At 44.8% G+C, this 22,952-nt stretch overlaps 1 protein-coding gene across 2 annotated transcripts; it reads right to left on the bottom strand.

Moving 5' to 3' along the window:
* Positions 1-7,369: 7,369 nt before the first annotated feature.
* Positions 7,370-13,159, bottom strand: LOC100192037 (uncharacterized). Of its 2 annotated transcripts, NM_001137460.1 has the most exon segments (8): positions 7,387-7,846; positions 8,149-8,259; positions 10,276-10,478; positions 10,611-10,725; positions 11,118-11,284; positions 12,295-12,355; positions 12,455-12,573; positions 12,705-13,071. In NM_001137460.1, coding segments are annotated over 8 exon segments (960 nt in total). In that variant the 5' UTR covers positions 12,792-13,071; the 3' UTR covers positions 7,387-7,749.
* Between the last annotated feature and the right edge of the window lie 9,793 nt (positions 13,160-22,952).

The following is a 22,952-nucleotide window of genomic DNA, read 5'->3' as shown; positions in this document are numbered from 1 at the left end:
AACACGAGATCGAGTGGTTACCCCCTTATGAAGAATGTCGCCGAGGATGGTGTTCACAGGGTGATCTCGTTGGATTGCTTGGTGGACTCTTGGGTGCGGCGGTCTTGGACCCTCATCATCTTCCTTGTCTTGATCATTAGCATCTCCCCTTGATCATTGTCCTCCTCTTGAGGTGGCTCCTCTTGATCTTCATCATCATCATCTTGAGCTTGATCCTCATCTTGAGTTGGTGGAGATGCTTGTATTGAGGAAGATGGTTGATCTTGTGCTTGTGGAGGCTCTTAGGATTCCTTAGGACACACATCCCCAATGGACATGTTCCTTAGCGCGACGCACGGAGCCTCTTCATCATCTAGCTCATCAAGATCAACTTTCTCTACTTGAGAGCCGTTAGTCTCATCAAACACAATGTCACAAGAAACTTCAACTAGTTCAGTGGACTTGTTAAAGACTCTATATGCCCTTGTGTTTGAATCATAACCAAGCAAAAAGCCTTCTACTACCTTAGGAGCAAATTTAGACTTTCTACCTCTTTTAACAAGAATAAAACATTTGCTACCAAAGACTCTAAAATATGAAACATTGGGCTTTTTACCGGTTAGGAGTTCATACGATGTCTTCTTGAGGATTCGGTGAAGATATAACCGGTTGATGGCATAGCAAGCGGTGTTGTCCACCTCGGCCCAAAACCGATCCGAAGTCTTGTACTCATCAAGCATGGTTCTTGCCATGTCCAATAGAGTTCTATTCTTCCTCTCCACTACACCATTTTGTTGTGGTGTGTAGGGAGAAGAGAACTCATGCTTGATGCCCTCCTCCTCAAGGAAGCCTTCTATTTGTGAGTTCTTGAACTCCGTCCCGTTGTCGCTTCTAATCTTTTTGATCCTTAAGCCGAACTCATTTTGAGCCCGTCTCAAGAATCCCTTTAAGGTCTCTTGGGTTTGAGATTTTTCCTGCAAAAAGAACACCCAAGTGAAGCGAGAATAATCATCCACAATTACAAGACAATACTTACTCCCGCCGATGCTTATGTAAGCAATCAGGCTGAATAGGTCCATGTGGAGTAGCTCAAGCGGCCTGTCGGTCGTCATGATGTTCTTGTGTGGATGATGAGCACCAACTTGCTTCCCTGCTTGACATGCGCTACAAACCCTGTCTTTCTCAAAATGAACATTGGTTAGTCCCAAAATGTGCTCTCCCTTTAGAAGCTTATGAAGATTCTTCATCCCAACATGGGCTAGTCGGCGGTGCCAGAGCCAACCCATGTTAGTCTTAGCAATTAAGCAAGTGTCGAGTTCAGCTCTATCAAAATCTACTAAGTATAGCTGACCCCCTAACATTCCCTTAAATGCTACTGAATCATCACTTCTTCTAAAGACAGTAACACTTATATCTGTAAAAAGACAATTGTAGCCCATTTTACATAATTGAGAAACAGAAAGCAAATTGTAATCTAAAGAATCTACAAGAAAAACATTGGAAATAGAATGGTCAGGAGGTATAGCAATTTTACCCAATCCTTTGACCAAACCTTGATTTCCATCCCCGAATGTGATCGCTCTTTAGGGATCTTGGTTTTTCTTATAGGAGGAGAACATCTTCTTCTCCCCTGTCATGTGGTTTGTGCACCCGCTATCGATGATCCAACTTGAGCCCCCGAATGCATAAACCTACAAAACAATTTTAGGCCTTGTTCTTAGGTACCCAAACGGTATTGGGTCCTTTGACATTAGAAACAAGCACCTTGGGTACCCAAACACAAGTCTTGGAGCCCTTGTGTTTGCCCCCAACATATTTGGCAACTACTTTGCCTGATTTGTTAGTTAGCACATAAGATGCATCAAAAGTCTTAAATGAAATATTAGGTTCGTTTGATGCAATAGGAGTTTTCTTCTTAGGCAATTTAGCACGGGTTGATTGCCTAGAACTAGATGCCTCACTCTTATACATAAAAGCATGATTAGAGCCAGAGTGAGACTTCCTAGAGTGAATTCTCCTAATTTTGTGCTCGGGATAACCGACAGGGTATAAAATGTAACCCTCGTTATCCTGAGGCATGGGAGCCTTGCCCTTAACAAAGTTAGATAATCTTTTTGGAGGGGCATTGAGTTTGACATTGCCTCCCTGTTGGAAGCCAATGCCATACTTAATGCCAGGGCGTCTCCCACTATAGAGCATACTACGAGCAAATTTAAATTTTTCATTTTCTAACTCATGCTCGGTAATTTTAGCATCTAATTTTGCTATATGATCATTTTGTTGTTTAATCATAGTAATGTGATCATGAATAGCATCAATGTTAACATCTCTACATCTAGTGCAAATAGTAACATGTTCAACGGTAGATGTAGAGGGTTTGCAAGAATTTAGTTCAACAATCTTAGCATGTAAAATGTCATTCTCATCTCTAAGATTGTAAATTGAAACATTGCAAACATCTAATTCCTTAGCCTTAGCAATTAATTTTTCATTCTCATTTCTAAGGCTAGCAAGAGAGGCATTCAATTTTTCAATCTTAGCAATTGAACTAGCATTATCATTTCTAAGATTGTCAATTGAATCATCATCAACATTTAATTTTTCAACCTTAGCAATTAGTTTGGCATTTTCGTTTCTAAGGTTGGAAATAATATCATGGCAAATGCTTAGCTCACTAGATAATTTTTCACATTTTTCTACTTCTAGAGCATAAGCATTTTTAACCTTAACATGCTTTTTATTTTCTTTAATTAGGAAGTCATCTTGACTATCTAAGAGTTCATCCTTATCATGAATAACACTAATTAATTCATTTAATTTCTCCTTTTGTTGCATGTTTAGGTTGGCAAAAAGTGTTAATAAATCATCCTCATCATCACTAGAATTAGCCTCATCACTAGATGTTGCATACTTAGTGGAGGATCTAGATTTTACCTTCTTCTTCTTGCCGTCCTTTGCCATGAGGCACTTGTGGCCGACGTTGGGGAAGAGAAGACCCTTGGTGACGGTGATGTTTGCGACGTCCTCGTCAGAGGAGGAGTCGGTGGAGCTCTCGTCGGAGTCCCACTCCCGACAAACATGGGCATAGCCGCCCTTCTTCTTGTAGTATCTCTTCTTTTCTCTTCTCTTTCCCTTCTTGTTGTCGCCCCTGTCACTATCACTTGATAATGGACATTTAGCCATGAAATGACCGGGCTTACCACACTTGTAGCAAACTTTCTTGGAGCGGAGCTTGTAGTCCTTCCCCCTCCTTTGCTTGAGGATTTGGCGAAAGCTCTTGATGATGAGCGCCATCTCCTCATTGTCGAGCTTGGAGGCGTCGATGGGGACCCTACTAGGTGTAGAGTCTTCTTTCTTCTCCTCTGTTGCCTTGAATGCAACGGGTTGTACATCGGGTGTGGAGGAGGCGCCTTGCTCGATGATTTTCTTGGAGCCTTTGATCATCAACTCAAAGCTCACAAATTTGCCTATAACTTCCTCGGGAGACATTAGCTTATATCTAGGATCACCATGAATTAATTGATCTTGAGTGGGATTAAGAAATACGAGTGATCTAAGAATAACCTTGACCATTTCATGGTCATCCCATTTAGTGCTCCCGAGGTTGCGCACTTGGTTCACCAAGGTCTTGAGCCGGTTGTACATGGCTTGTGGATCCTCCCCTTGGTGAAGCATGAAGCGACCGAGCTCCCCCTCGATCGTTTCCCTCTTGGTGATCTTGGTCACCTCGTCTCCTTCGTGCGCGGTCTTGAGTACATCCCAAATCTTTTTGGCGCTCTTCAACCCTTGCACTTTATTATACTCCTCTCGACTTAGAGAGGCGAGGAGTATAGTGGTGGCTTGGGAGTTGAAGTGCCGGATTTGGGCTACTTCGTCCGAGTCATACCCTTCATTCCCCACGGATGGTTCCTGTGCACCAAACTCAACAGTGTCCCAAATGCTAGCGTGGAGTGAGGTTAGATGGTGCCTCATTTTATCACTCCACATACAATAATCCTCACCGTAAAAAACCGGTGGTTTGCCTAGTGGGACGGAAAGTAAAGGGGTGCATTTGGAAATGCGAGGATAATGTAAGGGGATCTTACTAAACTTCTTGCGCTCATGGCGTTTAGAAGTGACGGACGGCGTGTCAGAGCCGGAGGTGGATGGCGATGAAGAGTCGGTCTCGTAGTAGACCACTTTCTTCATCTTCTTTTTCTTCTCACCGCTCCGACGTGACTTGTCGTGTGAAGGAGATCCCTTCACCTTGTTGCCGGACTCTCCGGATGGAGCCTTCCCATGGCTTGTGGCGGGCTTCTCGCCGGTCACCATCTCCTTCTTCGCGTGATCTCCCGACATCACTTCGAGCGGTTAGGCTCTAATGAAGTATCGGCCTCTCATACCAATTGAAAGTCGCCTAGAGGGGGGGGTGAATAGGGCGAATCTGAAATTTACAAACTTTAAGCACAACTACAAGACGGGTTAGCGTTAGAATTAAATGCGAGTCCGAAAGAGAGGGTGAAATCAAATCACAAGCGAATAAGAACGGATGACATGGTGATTTGTTTTACCGAGGTTCGGTTCTTGCAAACCTACTCCCCGTTGAGGTGGTTGAAAGTCGCCTAGAGGGGGGTGAATAGGGCGAATCTGAAATTTACAAACTTAATCACAACTACAAGCCGGGTTAGCGTTAGAAATATAATAGAGTCCGAGAGAGAGGGTGCAAAACAAATCGCAAGCAAATAAAGAGTATGACACGCGGATTTGTTTTACCGAGGTTCGGTTCTTCCAAACCTACTCCCCATTGAGGTGGTCACTAAGACCGGGTCTCTTTCAACCCTTTCCCTCTCTCAAACGGTCCCTCGGACCGAGTGAGCTTCTCTTCTCAATCAAACGGGAATCAAACTTCCCTGCAAGGACCACCACACAATTGGTGTCTCTTGCCTCGGTTACAATTGAGTTGATCGCAAGAAAGAATGAGAGAAAGAAGCAATCCAAGCGCAAGAGCTCAAAAGAACACAACAAATCTCTCTCACTTATCACTGAAGCCTTGTGTGGAATTGGGAGAGGATTTGATCACTTGGGTGTGTCTAGAAATGAATGCTAGAGCTCTTGTAACTAGTTGGAAGGTGGAAAACTTGGATTACTTGAATGTGGGGGTGGTTGGGGTATTTATAGCCCCAACCACCAAACTAGTTGTTTGGTGGAGGCTGTTGTGGCGCACCGGACAGTCCGGTGCGCCACCGGACACTGTTCTGTGCGCCAGCCACGTCACCTGGCCGTTGGGTTCCGACCGTTGGAGTTCTGTCTTGTGGGCCCGCCTGGCTGTCCGGTGGCGCACCGGACAAGTCATGTAGACTGTCTAGTGTGCCACCCGCGCGTGCTCTGTCCTCTGCGCGCGCAGGCGCGCATTTAATGCGTTGCAGTCGACCGTTGCGCGCGAAGTAGTCGTTGCTCCGCTAGCTCACCGGACAGTCCGGTGTGCACCGGACATGTCCGGTGAATTATAGCGGAGCGGATTCCCAAAGCTGGCGAATTCAGAGTTGCTCTTCCTTGGGGCACCGGACACTGTCCGGTGGTGCACCGGACAGTCCGGTGAATTATAGCGGAGCCCTCTGAAAATTCCCGAAGGTGAAGAGTTGGGCGTCGAGTTTCCTGGTGCACCGGACACTGTCCGGTGGTGCACCGGACACTGTCTGGTGGCACACCGGACAGTCCGGTGCGCCAGACCAGGGCACACTTCGGTTATCCCTCGCTCTCTTTGTTGAACCCATTTCTTGGTCTTTTTATTGGCTTTTTATGAACCTTTGTCACCTGTAGAACTTATAGACTAGAGCAAACTAGTTAGTCCAATTATTTGTGTTGGGCAATTCAACCACCAAAATCAATTAGGAAATAGGTGTAAGCCTAATTCCTTTTCAGTGGTCACAAAGACCGGGTCTCTTTCAACCCTCTCCCTCTCTCAAACGGTCACTTAGACCGAGTGAGCTTCTCTTCTCAATCAAACGGGACACTAAGTCCCCACAAGGACCACCACACAATTGGTGTCTCTTGCCTTGGTTACAATTGAGTTGAACACAAGAAAGAATGAAGAAGAAAAGCAATCCAAGCGCAAGAGCTCAAATGAACACAAGTCTCTCTCTCACGAGTCACTATTTGATTGGAATGATCTTTGAACTTGGGAGAGGATTTGATCTCTTTGGTTGTGTCTTGTATTGAATGCTATAGCTCTTGTAAGGTGTTTGAAGGCTGAAATCTTGGATGCAATGAATGGTGGGTGGTTGGGGGTATTTATAGCCCCAACCACCAAACTAGCCGTTTGGTGAAGGCTGTTGTCGCATGGCGCACCAGACAGTCTGGTGCGCCACCGGACACTGTCCGGTGCGCCAGCCACATCACCCAACCGTTAGGGTTCGACCGTTGGAGCTTCTGTCTTCTGGGCCACCGGACAGTCCGATGGTGCACCGGACAGGTCCTGTAGACTGTCTGGTGCGCCTTCTGACTCTGCTCTGACTTCTGCGCGCACTGTAGCGCATTAACTGCTGTTGCAGACGACCGTTGGCGCTGAGTAGCCGTTGCTCCGCTGGCACATCGGACAGTCCGGTGAATTATAGCGGAGCGGCTCCCAGAATTCCCGAAGGTGGGCAGTTCGGATTTGAGTTCCCTGGTGCACCGGACACTGTCCGGTGCGCCAGACCAGGGCACACTTCGGTATTCTTTTGCTCTTTCACTTTGAACTCTTTTTGGTCTTTTTATTGGTTTGTTGTGAATCTTTGGCACCTGTAAAACTTATAGTCTAGAGCAAACTAGTTAGTCCAATTATTTGTGTTGGACAATTCAACCACAAAATAAATTAGGAAAAAGGTGTAAGGCTATTTCCCTTTCATATACAATATGAGAGTGTTATCATCATACAATTAAGGTATAGGTATGTTCCTGAGTCACTAGATCGATATTTTATATATGAACAACTTGAGAGACTGCATGATACATTTAAATGTTTTTGAAATTAGTCACAATGTAAATATTGTTAAGAAACAATATATAGAGAGTACTGTGGAGACATATAGAGAGTAATGTGGAGACTGTTTGGCTCTTGTATTTTTCTAGTTTAACCTTTTTAAAGATCCCTTAATAGATCATATATTAAATGATGTTGTGCATACTCTTAGAACTAGATTACATCGTCGTTCTCTACTAATCAAAGGCAACAGGGGCTCCATCTCGAGAGCCACTTCTAAACCCCAGCTGCAAATCAGAGTTCTTATTGTCAGATAAAACAGGAAACAGTTTGTTCGCAACAACATTTACTCACTCTTGATTATACCTCATAAATTCAAGGCATCGATTTCTTATCTTATGTGAAACCGGTTGTCGGCTTAAATCACGTCACTAAAAGAAAAGAAATATATATCTCAACATCTGATACTGACGAAGCCATTCTTCTTTCTATATTTTAAGCAGAGTATATGACTACTACAGAACTTTGACCAGTACCAAACAATCGGCTGCAAATGCATGGCTACAACGGAATCTCAACACCTCGCTGCAAATGCCATCACCCTCTTCTCTCTTTTTCGCTGTACCATAACAATTGACTAGTACACAATTTAACCAATAAATCCTCGCAGACAAAGAAGCGGAAAAAAAGAGAAACTAAGAACATCGTATTATTCGTTCGCTGTGAACTGAATAGCTCCATCTCCAGAAGACAAAAGTGCAGAGCTATAAACGCTGGAGGGAGCAAAGCCATGGCTCCTATAAGAGGAGCTGATGGTCACAAGAAAGTTCTCAGTCTTCCGCGGTGCCATGGCCACGAGGCGAGGCCTCTGTGTCACCAGCATTGTCAGCCGCCAACCTTTCCTCAAGAACCCTCTCGCCACGCTCCCTGGAAATAACGATTGAGATGGAATTAGTCAGCTCGTAAAAAAGCGATACCAAGAGTTGTTTCTGAGACTCCAGATATTTCTCGATAACACAGTTTTGGTCTCCAGCTGCCTTTGTACAGTAGTTTAACACTACTTTTGTGGTGTTAGCTCTATGAGCACTTGGATAATTGTGTCTAGATGCCTCAATCAAGTCTCTAAGAATTACCATCCCGATAAAAGCGAAGTGCCAGCAGCAAATATGGCTGCTATAGCATAAGGATACCACCTTATCTAAATCCTAACTAAAAGACGGTGTGCATACCTTCTTCTTGAAGCCTTGGTAGGATCTGATATCGGGAGGGCGACTTCCAAAGGCCTGGACCTTGCACACAACAGCCTATCAAACAGGTTGGCCACAGGGTCCGTAACTGGTCTGCAGGCAAAACAAAAGCAGCGAATGATATCAAAAGTGAGACCAGTAGTGAGTGTTTATGTCAGGGCCTAAGGAGGCCCACGGAGGGGCTGCGGTGGCAGCAGCCATGGGCCCTCAAAGGGGATTAGATAAGGATAGTTAGAGATAAGATTAGAAGATTAGTTGAGATTATTTAGGAGAATAGTTGAGATTATCTAGGAAGGTTATCAGTTAGTAGTTTGTTGAGAGTTTTTAGGAGATAAGGATCTCTAGCTAGATAGGGGCGGCCAGCTGGCCTATTTATGTAATCAATGGATGAGAAATAAAGTAGGCAAGAATTAGAAGGGAAAACCCTCCTCTTGCTCGGCCGTGGGCAGAGGCCCCCGGCCGGTGTTCCTGCCCACCGATACCCCTCTCCAGTCCCTCACCGATCTAGCGACCATAACATCTGGTATCGGCTAGCTTGGGTTTCGATCTGATCCCATGGCTTCTGCTGCCAATTTCGCGGCATCATCCTGGCAATCGGCGTCCCCATCTCCATGGGCAACGCCGCATGTCACCTTCGTCACGCCGTCCTGGCAACCGACGTCCCCATCTCCATGGGCCGCGCCGCATGCCACCTTCGTCACGCCATCCTGGCAACCGGCGTCCCTATCTCCATGGGCAGCATCGCCTGCCAATTTTGTCACCACATCCTGGACGCCGGCGTGCTCATCCCCAGGGACAATGCCAAATTTCATCACATCATTTTCGTTGACGACGTCTCTGTCCCCATGGGCGACGCCACTAGGGGCAACCACGACTCAGCAATCACCAGCTCCATCGATGGGAGATTTGTGGACCAACATAAGGGCTGATCTCACAAAGATGCAAGCCACGCTCCAGAAGGTTGAGCAAGGGCTGCTGCAAATCAAGGCAGCAGTGCAACATGAGCAACACCAGCTGGCGTTGTCCGCACGGCTCCGGACGTCGGCGGCTGTGGGCATACAAGCTGCTGCTCGTGGCTTCCTTGCACGACAGGAAGTGCGGGAGATGCGCCGGCAGATGCTCGAGGCAGCCTTGGTGACGGTTGACCTCGACACACGTGGGTGCGACCTCACCCTGTTAGACGGCCATCAGCAGTGGCACCAGGCCGCTATCTCCAAGTGCGAGCATGATACGTGTCCAGCGGGTGACAGACTTCAACTCTACGGCAGCGGCGGTAGGGAAGGCACTCACATCGTCATCAACAAGGGCGCACTATTTAGTGCCACCACATTCCGCTACCGGCCGCCACGAGGGCGCCTCCGCTGGTTATTGTTGCGACCTATTCCAAGTGCCCATCCATGTGCTCCCCTTTCGTGCAGATGGCGTCCATGGGATCCAGGTGGCTGCACACGTGCGTGTCCGCCTTATCTTATGGGGTAAAAAAATCAGATTCGGAATAATAAGATAAGTCGAGATGTAAAAGGCTTGTCTTCTAGGTGTTTGGTTTTGGGTCAAGTAGACTCGGTCTTTGAGCACCCGTTATGTGGCAGCTCGAGGGCGAGCTGCTTGTCCAGGAGGGGTGTAGTGTCAGGGCCTAAGGAGGCCCACGGAGGGGCTGCGGTGGCAGCAGCCATGGGCCCTCAAGGGGGATTAGATAAGGATAGTTAGAGATAAGATTAGAAGATTAGTTGAGATTATTTAGGAGAATAGTTGAGATTATCTAGGAAGGTTATCAGTTAGTAGTTTGTTGAGAGTTTTTAGGAGATAAGGATCTCTAGCTAGATAGGGGCGGCCAGCTGGCCTATTTATGTAATCAATGGATGAGAAATAAAGTAGGCAAGAATTAGAAGGGAAAACCCTCCTCTTGCTCGGCCGTGGGCAGAGGCCCCCGGCCGGTGTTCCTGCCCACCGATACCCCTCTCCAGTCCCTCACCGATCTAGCGACCATAACATCTGGGCCCCCGGCCGGTGTTCCTGCCCACCGATACCCCTCTCCAGTCCCTCACCGATCTAGCGACCATAACAGTTTACTGATGTAAAAAGTAAAAAAAAAAAGAACATTAAAAGTACCTCATGGCAGCTGGGAATAAACTGGGGAAGGAAAAGTCATCACTGGGATCACCCTTAAGTCCAGTCAGTGGGTTCCTTTGGAAGTATCTCAGGTAAAGCCAGCTAACGTACATCCCGGACACCAAAGTTGGCAGGAAGTTAATGGAATCAGGCACGATGAAGGCCATGATACTTGAGAAACATACAACAAAGAATGGCATCCACTGCAGCAGCAAGAGACAAACAAAGAGATACGACAACTCAGCATCAAGTAGCTTCTAAGCGTCCTCGGAATAAGTATACTTGTACAATAAGTATAGTACAGCTGTAGGATTACAAATGGATATTTGGTATACCTTTGCCTTTATTTTCCAGAAAAAGCACATAGGAAGCTCAAGGTTTGGTAAGAGTTGCTTCAGGGCCACAAGAAAGCCAGCAAGGCAACCGTGGAAACCAGAAAGTGGTGTGACACTGCATGTCATGGCATAGGAAGGTCAGGTAATGTGCTCAGACAGTAACCTTATTTTCTCAGGAAGCAGTATGTTACCATGTAACCTAGTAGCGCGAATGATGCAAAAACAGCTAAGAATGATCGTGTGGTATAAACCTGTCTAAACTACAGATATTTTAATTAGGAAAAGAAGAGTAACTGTTTGATATCAGCTAGTTAGTCTGCAGTTCTTACTGGCAGACCTAAGAGTATGATCTTATTCGTTAGGAGCAGATGTCAACACAAGCACATCAATTGACCATTTTGACACTTGATGAAGGCAAGGGAAGTAAGCACATCAAACAGAGCTAAGAGCAGTGCCAGATAATGAGTAATTAGGCACATCTGACAGATTGCATGTATTCAAACTTACAGGAAGCTCTCCTTTCCAGTGACGTAGTAGAGTCCAATAGCAAAGCAAAATGCAAGAATGCCACAGATGGAGTTGATCAAAATAATGAACTTCAAGAATTCCTTGCGGCCCCATGCTGGTTCAATGTCCTTTCCACAAAAGAGAAGACCAAGAGAACTGCCAATGGCCTGTAGAAGCAAAATTTATGTTTGTTATCATTAAGAACATAACAAAGAAGACCACTTTATGCTGTCAGAGAAATGCCACTCCTTGTCTCTCGAATTTTGGAGCATAATATGGAATAAGCACATGACAATTTTACTATTCCAAAGCAAATTTTCACAGCATATGTTTTTTTCAGCTTAAACGTTTAATTTTGGGGGTTCTTACAAAATGGCAATGTGCTAGCAAGATCATGTGGTGATGTGAAGCGATAGCGCACCCCCCCCCCCCCCAAAAAAAAGGGGGGGGAATACTTTTTCCATATACTTGGCAAATTAGACATAAGTGACTTGCATGTTGCAAAGATGTAGCTGTTCCTTCTGAGTAAGTCCACATGGCTATCTTAGTACTCTCTCTGCACTCCCATTCAATCATTGTTGATTTGCTGCTGCAAATTTCTTTTGCCAATCATCGTAAGAATTAATTACTCCACTTTTAACTCTGACCATACCTCATTAAAACCTTTCTGGGATGAAGTACTACGCGTTTTTCCTAAAGTGATTCTGTTCTGGTAGTATCCATCTATTTTACTCTCGAGGTGCAGGCTACAATGCCAGGGGTCTGTGAATGCAACTAATCAAATACACGGGCAACATTGTTTGTTGTTGAGCATGAATTTAATGTCTATAGTTCAATTTTTACTTTTGCAAAAGATTATGTCAGTATGAAGATAAACTTTAAAGATTTCATTTCGAAAGTGCTATCCTAATTCCTTGTTCTTTTAACATTATTACTGCCTGGTATAATGCTTTCAAGAAGTATGCATTGTATAGGGAAAAGGTGAACAATTTAGCCACTGCCATTTCTTAAACGTAGGGCCTAACTATGCATTTTGCACCGGGCCACCAAATTCTGCAGTTTGGCCTTGTGTGCCTACAATATAAGATCTCACAAGTGTTTCAAGTCACGATGTTCGACCCAAACTTTGAATCAAAGAAACAAAGGAGACAGCAAATCAGGAGAAAATTGAGCTCACCCCTGGGAGGACTTGCTCGATGTAACCAGCGGTAAAGACGGTCCATACATAGGGGATTGTCCTGCAAGGCGCAGACACAAGTCAAAGGAATGTCCTGGGGAACCACCACCACTCTGCCGGTAAAAGCTGTTTCTTTTGAGATTCGTGGGCAGGCACGTACTTGGAGGGGATGATGGCGAGGTAGTTGAGTGACGAAGGGAGGAGCTGGAGCAGCACGTATCCTCCGATGAGCACGACGACGAGGCCCTTGCAGGTGCGCGTGAACTCCTTGCCGGGGGTCTGCAAGAATGACATGATCCGGATTCGGTGGCCAAGCAGTGAGCTGAACTGGATCCCAGGCGAAGAATGGCACAGCAAGCAAGCAAGAAATAAAGGAAGAGCAAGGAAGGGAGCTAGGAAGCGGCGCTTACGACGGCCGGCGGAGCTCCGGCTGGCTCCGCAGATCCGGGGGCCGGAGCCGTGGCCGTCGGGGCCTGCAGCGGCTGGCTCTCCATCATCACCACCCCCGCTGCCTCCTCTCGCAGATGCAGATCTACTTCTCCCTTGTTGCCTTGTTTGGTGGAGACGTGGAGAGGTGGCAATAAGACAGAAGGGGAGGGGAGGAGGGGGTTGTTGGGTTACTCTCCAGACTCCACTGCCCCTCCGGTCAACCCTGCTACTGCCTACTGTTGCTGCTAGGCTTCCTCTCCCGCCCAAAGCTTCCCTCCCCTTCTCCTCCCCTTTCCTTCAGTTCACCAGTCACAGTCAGCTCTGCCGATGCACGCTCAGCACCGGAAAGCGAGGGAGGAGAAGCGTCCGTTCCAGCTTCAACTCGTTTATTGCGCTAACATCCATCCCTTGATTTTTTTTATAAATGTGGGCCCGTTTGTCTGATTCTATGGTGGATAAGGTGATGTTTGAATACACTAGAGTTAATAGTTAGTTGGCTAAAAAATTGCTAGTGAAATTAGCTAGCTAAAAAATTGCTAGTGAAATTAGCTAAGAGCAACTCCAATAGTTATGTAAATTTTAGCTCTCTAAATCACAGATTTAAGAAGTTGCTAAATGGCTTTTAGAGTAAAAAAATGTGAGTTCTCCAATAGTTCTCTAAATATATGTTGTAATTTTGTTTTGTATTTATCCACATAAAAAATAAGTCACAAAAACTATATAATGCAGTCAACATTTTTGTTTAGGGAGTTGTTAAATGGTTGTCAAATGTAGAGAGAAAATGAGGTTAGATGACAAGTTGTTAAATTTAGAAAGTTCATTTAGAGAATTGTTGGAGAATAGTTTTCATGTTAACTACCTAAATTATTGATTTAGGAAGTCTTTTAGAGAACTACTGGAGTTGCTCTAACTAAAAAATAGCTAGCTAATTGTTAACTAATTTATTAAAAATAGCTAATTGCTTTGATGTCTCCAACTAATTTTAGCCACTAACTATTAGATATAGTGCATTCAAACACCCTCTATGATTGTTCCTTAAGTCTCTAGGATAACAATCCGTAACTAGAAATCCTCGATGACGACTAGATCTATTCAATTGAGAGGAATATGGGACATACCTTCGTTGTGTTGACGCGTCCTGACTTGGTGTTGGTGGAGCATGGCCGTCAGCGGCGGCGGCACCTCCATTGCCCTCTAGAGGAACAACAGGCACTGAGATCCGAACCGCCATTGATTGTCGTGCTTCCAGTCACTCCGGCGCCTAGGCGATGGGGCCTCTCTGTGGGATTAGGGTTTCAGACGAGTACTAGTGTTAGCTTTCTTATGATCCCTTAATCATTTATATAGAGTCGTGTGACCGGGGCTCCAACTATGGTTAGCGTGGGCCCTCCGAATCAAAGGCTCAATTAAGGAGATGGACAATTGGGTTAAGCCCAATCTAGCCACTGATGACCGGCTGTAGAGAACACACCCAACAATCTCCCCTTTGTTCTCTATATTCCTTATACTCAACTTTTCTGGATTCAATCCCTTGATAAGTTTACACATAGAGACCATGTGTGATAATTATCGATTAAGTATCACCGCACTCATTGACTACAACATGCTCCCCTGCTTCAGAACAAAAAGATATTTTACTAAGTTGCAATCTGTAGCCTATGTGATTTAAGGTCATAGGCACTCCCTTAAACCCATGTCGGCTACATGTTGTCTTAACATGTTGGGTAGAAGGTCTTTTGTGAGCGAATCCGCTAACGTCTGCTATCTATTGTTGTGCTCAACTTTTATGGTTTGATCCTGAATCTTCTCTTTAACAAAATAACACCAAATGTCAATGAACTTGGCAGCACCACTTGGCTTGTTATAGGAGTAAAATATTGTTGGCTCGTTATCGCAGTAAATTCTTAGTGGTTTTTCTATGCTATCAACCACTCTTAATCAAGGTATGAATTTCTTCATCTATATTGTGTGCCCATTTGCCTCATACATGCCTACAAACTCAACGTGCATTGTCGACGATGCTTTCACTTATTGTTTGCACCTATTCCAAAAAAATAACTCCCCCCAGAGAGTGTACATACCCCAAAGTAGACTTTGGTGTATCTTTACAACCTCCTCAGTCAGCATCTACATAGCCAACTATTTGTAGGTAACCAGATCTTCTGTATGTTAGCATGAGACCTTTTAGTACCTTGCAGGTACCTTAGAGTCTTCTAAACTGCTTTACAGTGTTCTATGTCTGGGTTGATATGATATCTCCCAAGCATCCAGGTAGTAAATTCTAAATCAGGGCGAATATATATTCGAGCATACATAATGCTCCCGATAGTAGAAACATATGGAATTGACTTCATCTGATCTTTCTGACACTAATTCTGAGGACACTGATGACTCCCAAACTTATCACCCTTGACTATTGGTGCAGGCATGGCCTTACATCGATGCATATTGTACCTCTTCAGTACATTTTCTAGGTATGACTTCTGAGAGTCCTAATACTCCCTTATGTCTATCTCTGTGAATTTCTATTTCTATAACATAAGAGGCTTCTCCCATGTTTTTCATTTTAACTTTCTGATAGTCTGATCAAACTTGATGTACCACTATCTGGAGGCTTGTTTTAATCCATAAATGACCTCCTTAGGTGTAGGTGTTTGTGACTAGACTGTGCACCACGGGTTACCCACGTGATGCTTTTGGGTAGGACAACGTCATTGATTGGGACTCGATGGTACGTGTGGAAGCACATCGATATTGCTCAAAGGTTTATACAGGTTCAGGTTGCTTTGAATTGTGTAACACCCTACTTCCTGTTGTGGCTATGTATTGGTTTCTGAGGTATGAGGATTACAAGTGAGCTTTGCGATTGCTCGGTTGTTGTTGATGAGGATGGGGTGAGATGATGTTGTAGGGGTCCCCTCTCGGCCTTATATACACGTCCAGAGAGTTATCCCTTTACAAGTTGTGATCAATATCTACTTCGCTTAGCTCCTTCTTTATCGCATCTTGCAGTCCTATATATCCAGAGTCTTGATCATCTTCTCATCTGAGTTATCGTTGAATGCTTAGCTCCTCAAGTGCTTATAACTGCACCACCCGAGATATTAGTGCTTCAGTAGCGCCTAAATCGGACGTAGGTATTTGTCTTCCTAGATCAGGCTCGCCTAACCCGGCTATAACTTGTTGGCCCATCTTGTAGGACGACCCAATGGGAGGCCAATCAGGTGGCCCGTGATACGTTTTAGTGTTCATGAGGACCCGGGGGATATCTATCCCCCACAAGCCCCGAGGCTCAAGCCAACTTTTGAGAGTAGTTGGCTCGAGAATCTGAGGAGAAACGATGTCATTTGTTTCTTACAAGCTTTTTGAAGGCAGATTTGTTCCATTCCCGTATCCATTGGGTGCATTGTATCACGGGCCACCCAATGGGTGTAGCCCCTGAGCTTTGAATTGATTTGAGTATCAATCAATTCAAAGGTCTTCATGGTCTGCTTTTTAGTTCAACATTTTCTTTTCGTCCTTGTATCCATTGGGTGAACTGGGTGTTGCCCCTGAGCTTTGAATTAATTTGAGTATCAATCAACTCAAAGCTCTTTAAGGTCTGCTTTTGAGTTCAGCATTTTCTTTTCGTCCTTGTATCCATTGGGTGCACCTAGCCCCTGAGCTTTGAATTGATTTGAGTACTAATCAACTCAAAGGTCTTCACAATCTATTTTTAGAAAACTCTGGTTTATTATAAGGATCGTATACGACTGACATTTGCCCAACTGAACCTGCACTGGCTGAGGCCTAGCTGACTGAAATCTGGTCAACTGAGACCGAGTCGCTAGAAGTCCGGCTGGATGGCATTCAGCGAGGGCTTTTAATGTGACCACTGACTGGGTTTCGGTTGATAGAAGTTCGGCTAACTCTAGTTTGACCGATCTTGAGTTTGTCATTTTGTAATCCTGTTGATATCTTATGGATCATGTTGCTTCAGAAAATCCCAAAAAATCTTGTTTGTACACCCAATGGGTGCGCCCAATTGGTGTGTATGTTGTCTTGTCTCAAAATAGTAACTTGACATGACAGGGGGTAGTAATGCACCTATGCGGTTGGTATTACTCCTCCCTGGTGCCATGTTACACTGATGGGTGTCAGTAACTCGCTCCTTTTCTTGAAAATTTACACGACTATTGAAGTCCTTGCGACTATTCATTGTATGGACATGAGCTGAAGGGTCACCCCTTGGCCTCTTTAAATAAACCACCCTCTTGCAACCGTGTTCTTCACTCGCTCTGGTTTCTCTTCTCATTCTCACTTCTCCACTAACAAAACCACAATGGCCGGCAGGTTGACCATGTTGTTCAATCTAGGATTGCCTTCACCAACAGGTGAGACAATCACACCTCTGGGACTGTCAGTCGAACGACGGGGGTAGTACTTCAGGTCGAGACCGTTAGCCACCCTACTGAACAACAAACAGTACTACAAAAGTGCACGCCATGCAGCATCCTGCATGGCTGCCTCAGCAGTGACCCGCTCAGTGATAGAATGATGCTCTGAGTAGGCCTCTCCACCTCGGAGATGATCATCCGGATGATGCACCAGGCAGGTAGCCTCCCATTGGTCTGGGTATAACCCACGACTGTGCTGGTAGACTACACAATGGTACTCGATCGACCAAGTGTGTCGGTTGAAGGTCCGACACAACAAGGTGTCGAGAGCGTCGTGGAAATGACAACCGCAAGCGGCATCACGAGTGATGGGTTGGGTGACCCATCCTTCCGGCTCCTGCTCCTCCGAAGGCTTCATGTTGTGGCTCGAACTACCATCGTCGTCGTCTCCATCAAGGTATCCTCCAGCAGCCGGGGTGCCTTGTGGTGGTGCAGGGGCACCTCTAGTTGGGGCATAAAGGAGGGATGCCTCCTAGACTCCAGCTCCTGCTGAGGCGAGGGGGAAGAGTCTTGCTGCTCCCTCTCCTAACGTCAGCGCTCCTACTCCTCACGCGGGAGGTGGTGTAGTCTCTCTAGGTGGCACGACTGTCCTAACATCGTGCGGCGTAGTGGACGCTCCACAAGGCGAGAGGGCAGGAAAGGGATCACCGACTTACGTGCACTGCATCTAAGACGAGCCATCTACAAAAGATGTCATAAGCATAAGAGTAAGAACATAACTATATGACCAGCAAGTAAACCTAAACCATAAGCAGAATAAGATAATTTTTTTGCAAGGTGACTATATACGTAGTAGTATAACATAGAATTGGTCGAGATGACCAACTTTTGAAGTGACACCAAGGGTCAAGGTGAGAATAAGGGTCTATAGTCCTTAGAGCGACCATTCTAGTCTAGATTAGCGATCCTACAACAAGGCTTTGATACCACTTATGTCACACCCAGTTTTAGAAGGTAAACTGAATGTGAACCATGTACGTGTCAGGATCAGAGATTCACATACACAGCGATTACATAACTAGACATCATCACACATTGCTCAAATAATAGCGAAAATAAGTACTTTATTACATCACGATGTCCAAAACATCCACAAAGTCATTAACTTAAGTCATAATCAAAGTGTTGAATGAAACACAGTATGATAAGACCTTCATAGGCAGCTGACTGGGGGTTTGCCACTAATCTAATCTAGAACTCATCAAAGTCCTGAAAGTCCTCCATGTTGCCTTCATCTTCTCCTGAGCACTGATTGCAATGGGGACTGTTGGTCACTTGTTCTCAATTGATGTGGATCAAGAACAAGTGAAAGTCACCTAGAGGGCGTGAATAGGTGAAACCTGAAAATTATAAACTTTGAACATGCACTATGCCCGGGGTTAGTGCTAGAAATAATTCGGAGTGCGAAAGATAGTTCTCCTTGCTATGAGTTGCTCAATCAATGTGGATAACTTTGGGAGCCAACTCAAATCAATATGAGCAAGGGAACTTTAGAGAGAGGAAGGGATGGGAAACAAATCGAGTAGAGATCAACACAAATGAACACGACAATTTGTTTACCGAGGTTCGGTTCCAAAGAACCTAGTCCCCGTTGAGGAGGCCATAAAGGTCAGGTCTATTCCAACCCTTTCCCTCTCTCAATCGGTCACACAGACCGGTCGAGTGTTTATCCTTAATCACTTAGGTCACTAAGACCCTGCAAGGATCACCACATACTTAGGTGTCTCTTGCTAGCTTTACAAAGCACTTAGAAGAATTAGAATGAGAAGGAGAAAGCAATCCAAGCAACAAGAGCAACAAAAGAAACACTAAACACCCTCTCTCTCAAGTCACTAAGCAATTGAGTTGATTTTGAGGCTTGGAGAGGATTTGATCTTTTGATTATGTCTTGGAGTGTAGGCTTTTGCTCTTGTATTGAATGTGGTGTTCAGAAAACTTGGATGGCTTGAATGGTGGTGGTTGGGGGTATTTATAGCCCCAACCACTATTCTAGCCGTTGTTGTCGATGGGCACACCGGACAGTCCGATGGTGCACCGGACATGGCACTGTTCATTGTTCGGTGCCTGTCACATCAGCTAATCATTGGGGTTTGGAGCGGTTGACCATTGAAGTCCTTTGTCCTCTTGCGGCACCGGACAGTCCGCTGGCACATCGGACAGTCCGGTGTGTTATGACTTCGCAGCTCTGACTTCTAACTTTTGCACTGTGCACTGTTCACTATTCACAGTAGTCGACCGTTGGGTGCAGTTGAACGTTGCTCTGTTGGCTCACGGGACATGTCTGGTGCACACCGGACAGTCCGGTGAATTATAGCGGAGCGACCCTGGAAAAACCCGAGAGCGGCCAGTTCGTGGGGTGCTCGGCCCGGGCACCGGACAATGTCCGGTGCACACCGGACAGTGTCCCGTGCGCCACTGACAACACCAATGCTTGTCTTTGCTCCAAACTTTGTAGAGTTCCGAACTCATTTTCTTTGTTGGTTTATGTTGAACTTTATGCACCTGAGATAAGTGGCAACTGGGCAAACTAGTTAGTCCACGTGGTTTGTGATGGACTTCAAACACCAAAATCGATTATAGGAAATGTTTGAGCCCATTTCCCTTTCAACAAGACAACACATTTGTTATATGTTAAAGACCTTTGTTCTTCGAAGCATTATTCCCTCTCGGGCATAATGGCTCTCAGACGAAGGTCATAAAAAATACGTCCTCATCATTCACAGATATAAAAATATACATGTGAAATGTAATATGGCAAGCCTCTTATTTATTTCACAATGAATCCATAAACATTATTAACAATTTGTATTACATCGATACCTTCAGCTTGTTTGAAGGCAATGATGGGAGAGCAGTTACAAATCAACGTGAACAGTACAGAGGTACTGTTCATCTATTTATAGGCAGTCGTACAACTCTGTACGATATTACATCCATGCCCTCATAGATTACACACAAAGTTTACAATTATCCCAAGGATAATATTGTCATTTGCACATAGCAATTTGAACAACAGCTTCTCCTTTCGCCGCCTTCCCATGTCAACATAACGAAGCTTGATTTGTTGTGCTATAGCATGTTGATAACAGATGGTTAGCTGTGTTTTTTAGGACCTTCGGAAGACGAAGGCCCCCAACAGTAGCCCCTCACAGTATTAGTTTGTTTCTTTGTAACAAAATCATACTGCGAAATGAACGAAGGCCTTTAGTCGAAGGTCCAAAAAACATCTTTCCTTCGCTAGAATAACAAAACCTTCTATATTGTGGGCCCATCGTGCAGTGATGATTTGCATATATATATATAAGGGTTTGCGCTGAAAATATTTTTTGTGCTATTGAGCTTGCGTTGGGTTTGTTGTTTTGGCTTTTGGATTCTGCAATCGCAATTACTTTGGAGCTTTGGCTTTTTGTTCTATTCAACGCTGAGATGGCCGAAGAGAAGAAAAGTGTGGACCCCTCTCTAGTTGGTTTTTACGAAGCTATGGAAATGACCAACATTGAAAAGATTACTGATGAAATTTTAGTTGGACTTTCTGGAGACTCAAGTGAGAGCGAGAGTTTTGATATCGAGAGTGACAACGATGATGCCGAAGATCGGCCATGGAGGCCAAGCCATGTTGTGTTTGGCAAGTTCACCGTGAAGAAAGGACATGTTGAGGCTATGAAAGGCAAGTACTTTCATGATGTGTACATAGTGAGAATTGGCGGTGAAAATACTATTCCACTTACTAAAAGAGATGAGGTAGTGGGTTTCGAAGCTTCATGAAGCCTGCGCTACGGTTTCCTTTACACGAGTTTCTAGTCAAGGTTTTGAAGAAGTTTGAAATTTTCCTTCATCACCTCACCCCTGATGCATTAATCAAGGTTGGAATTTTCATTTAGGCAATAAGGAGCCAGGGATTAGAACCTGATGTTGATTGTTTTTGTAATATTCACGAGTTGTCCTATCAGACGAAGGCTACTGGGAAGGAGCAGTATCATAATAACTTCGGATGCTACACCTTTGTATACCGGTCTAATGCGAGGCATCTTGTACCAACCTTTCAGAAAATGACCAGGCTCATAAATGAAGTAGTGGTTTTATGTGAAGAATGGCCTAAGTGAAAGAATTGACATAAAATATGTAATCCAGTGGCCTGTCCGATCCAGCTTCGGACTAAGATGGCCTGCTATTGTGAATATGGAGAAATCTGGAGATTGCCTGGCAACATTCAATGTTGTATGCACATACATTAGTTCCAGAGACTTAATGCAGAAACACATAGCCTTCAAGGTATGGCCCCTGGCTGCCGAATGGGAAATGACGAAGGGTGCCGAAGCTGATTCAGAAGCCGGAAAGAGCAGTCTGGTTCGCCTGAAATATACTTATCGATTTAGGAATCAATTTAGTGAGCCAAATGATGATTGGTTAGATGCTATTGAAGCAACAAGTGATGAATGGCTTGGAAGCTATACGAAGACTGAGCATGAAGCTATGTATACTGCCTTCGGTGCTCGAGGGAAACGAAGACTAAATAGGGTTTTTGATGCTATCAGATTTGTTTACCCTGATTACTATTTCCCTGCCTGAAAAAGGGGTTTAAAGAGGAAAAGTGTGTCAAAGGTGCTCCGAAGCAAAAGAAGGTGAAGGTTTTAACCCACCGACCAAAGTCTGCCCAACTGCCTGACACAGTGTCACACCCGGGCTTTAAGAGACAAAGTCGGGTGCATCTCATACATGCGCCAAAGAAGACAACATATATAATAACAGAGAGTATAGAGATAAATGTCACAATATAATTAGAGTACTTTATTACATAGCGGAAGTATTACAAAATAAGAAATAAATATAGTAGGATCTAAAATCCATCCTTGGCACCAGAAAGCTGACTGGGAGACGCCACCTAGATCAAGTCGAAAGCCTTAGTGTTAGGCGGCTCCTCTTCGACCACCTGTTCTTCTCCTGTGGGGGGTGTGAGACAGCAAGAGTGAGCTCACATACGTTCATAGCTCAACAAGTCGTGGGGAATAATGTGGCATGAACTCACCAAAGGTGGGAGTTCATGAAGTGTAAGGTTGATCAATAAAATAAAGGCTGAAGCTGAGCATTGCTTTTATAAGTTGGTCAAAATTTTATTAGCGGTTACTAAGTGTAAGTAAATACCAAACCATAGTAATAATAAGTAAAAGTAATAAAAATAATCCTAGATGCAATGATATGACAAATTGAGTTTAAGTTCCATAATTTAATCATGTGAGTGTCCGAGCCGCTCATGACCGTGAGCACGACTAGTATACCAGTTTTACACTCTACAGAGGTTGCGCATCTTTACCCACAAGTCGTGTTACCCATTTGTCATAGAGTTGATCAGACCCCATACACCTCTACCAAGGAAGCGAGACAGGGTACCACTACGAGGCATTTACAAAGTTCCACTAGCTTCAGAAAACCCGCTACAGTTTATAGGAAGCTCCAGTGCAGGAATCCCTCGCCTGACCGCCATCGCAGCAAAATCAACCCAAGTACCTCCCTACACTGACCACTCCCCTACTGCCCTTGCCCCTTTCGGGTAAGGTAGTCATCCACTAGCTTTTCTAGTTAATCAGCCAAGGGCGTCCCATTAAACCCTTGTGGTAGCACTGTTTTCCCGGGTGGTTCTCCATGTTCCCATTAACATAATGATCTTATCATGAACAGTAAATAATGAACAGATAATAATAAAAAGTATAACAATGAGTGATGAATATCTCTATACCCAAAGCCACATAAAGCAATAACATGTACTACCCAAAAATTTAGTAGTAAAACCAGTGG

The sequence above is a fragment of the Zea mays genome, chromosome 10 (assembly GCF_902167145.1).
Source record: "Zea mays cultivar B73 chromosome 10, Zm-B73-REFERENCE-NAM-5.0, whole genome shotgun sequence".
NCBI lineage: Eukaryota > Viridiplantae > Streptophyta > Magnoliopsida > Poales > Poaceae > Zea > Zea mays.
Note: the sequence above shows the minus strand (reverse complement) of the source record. Positions and strands in the feature narration are given on the sequence as shown.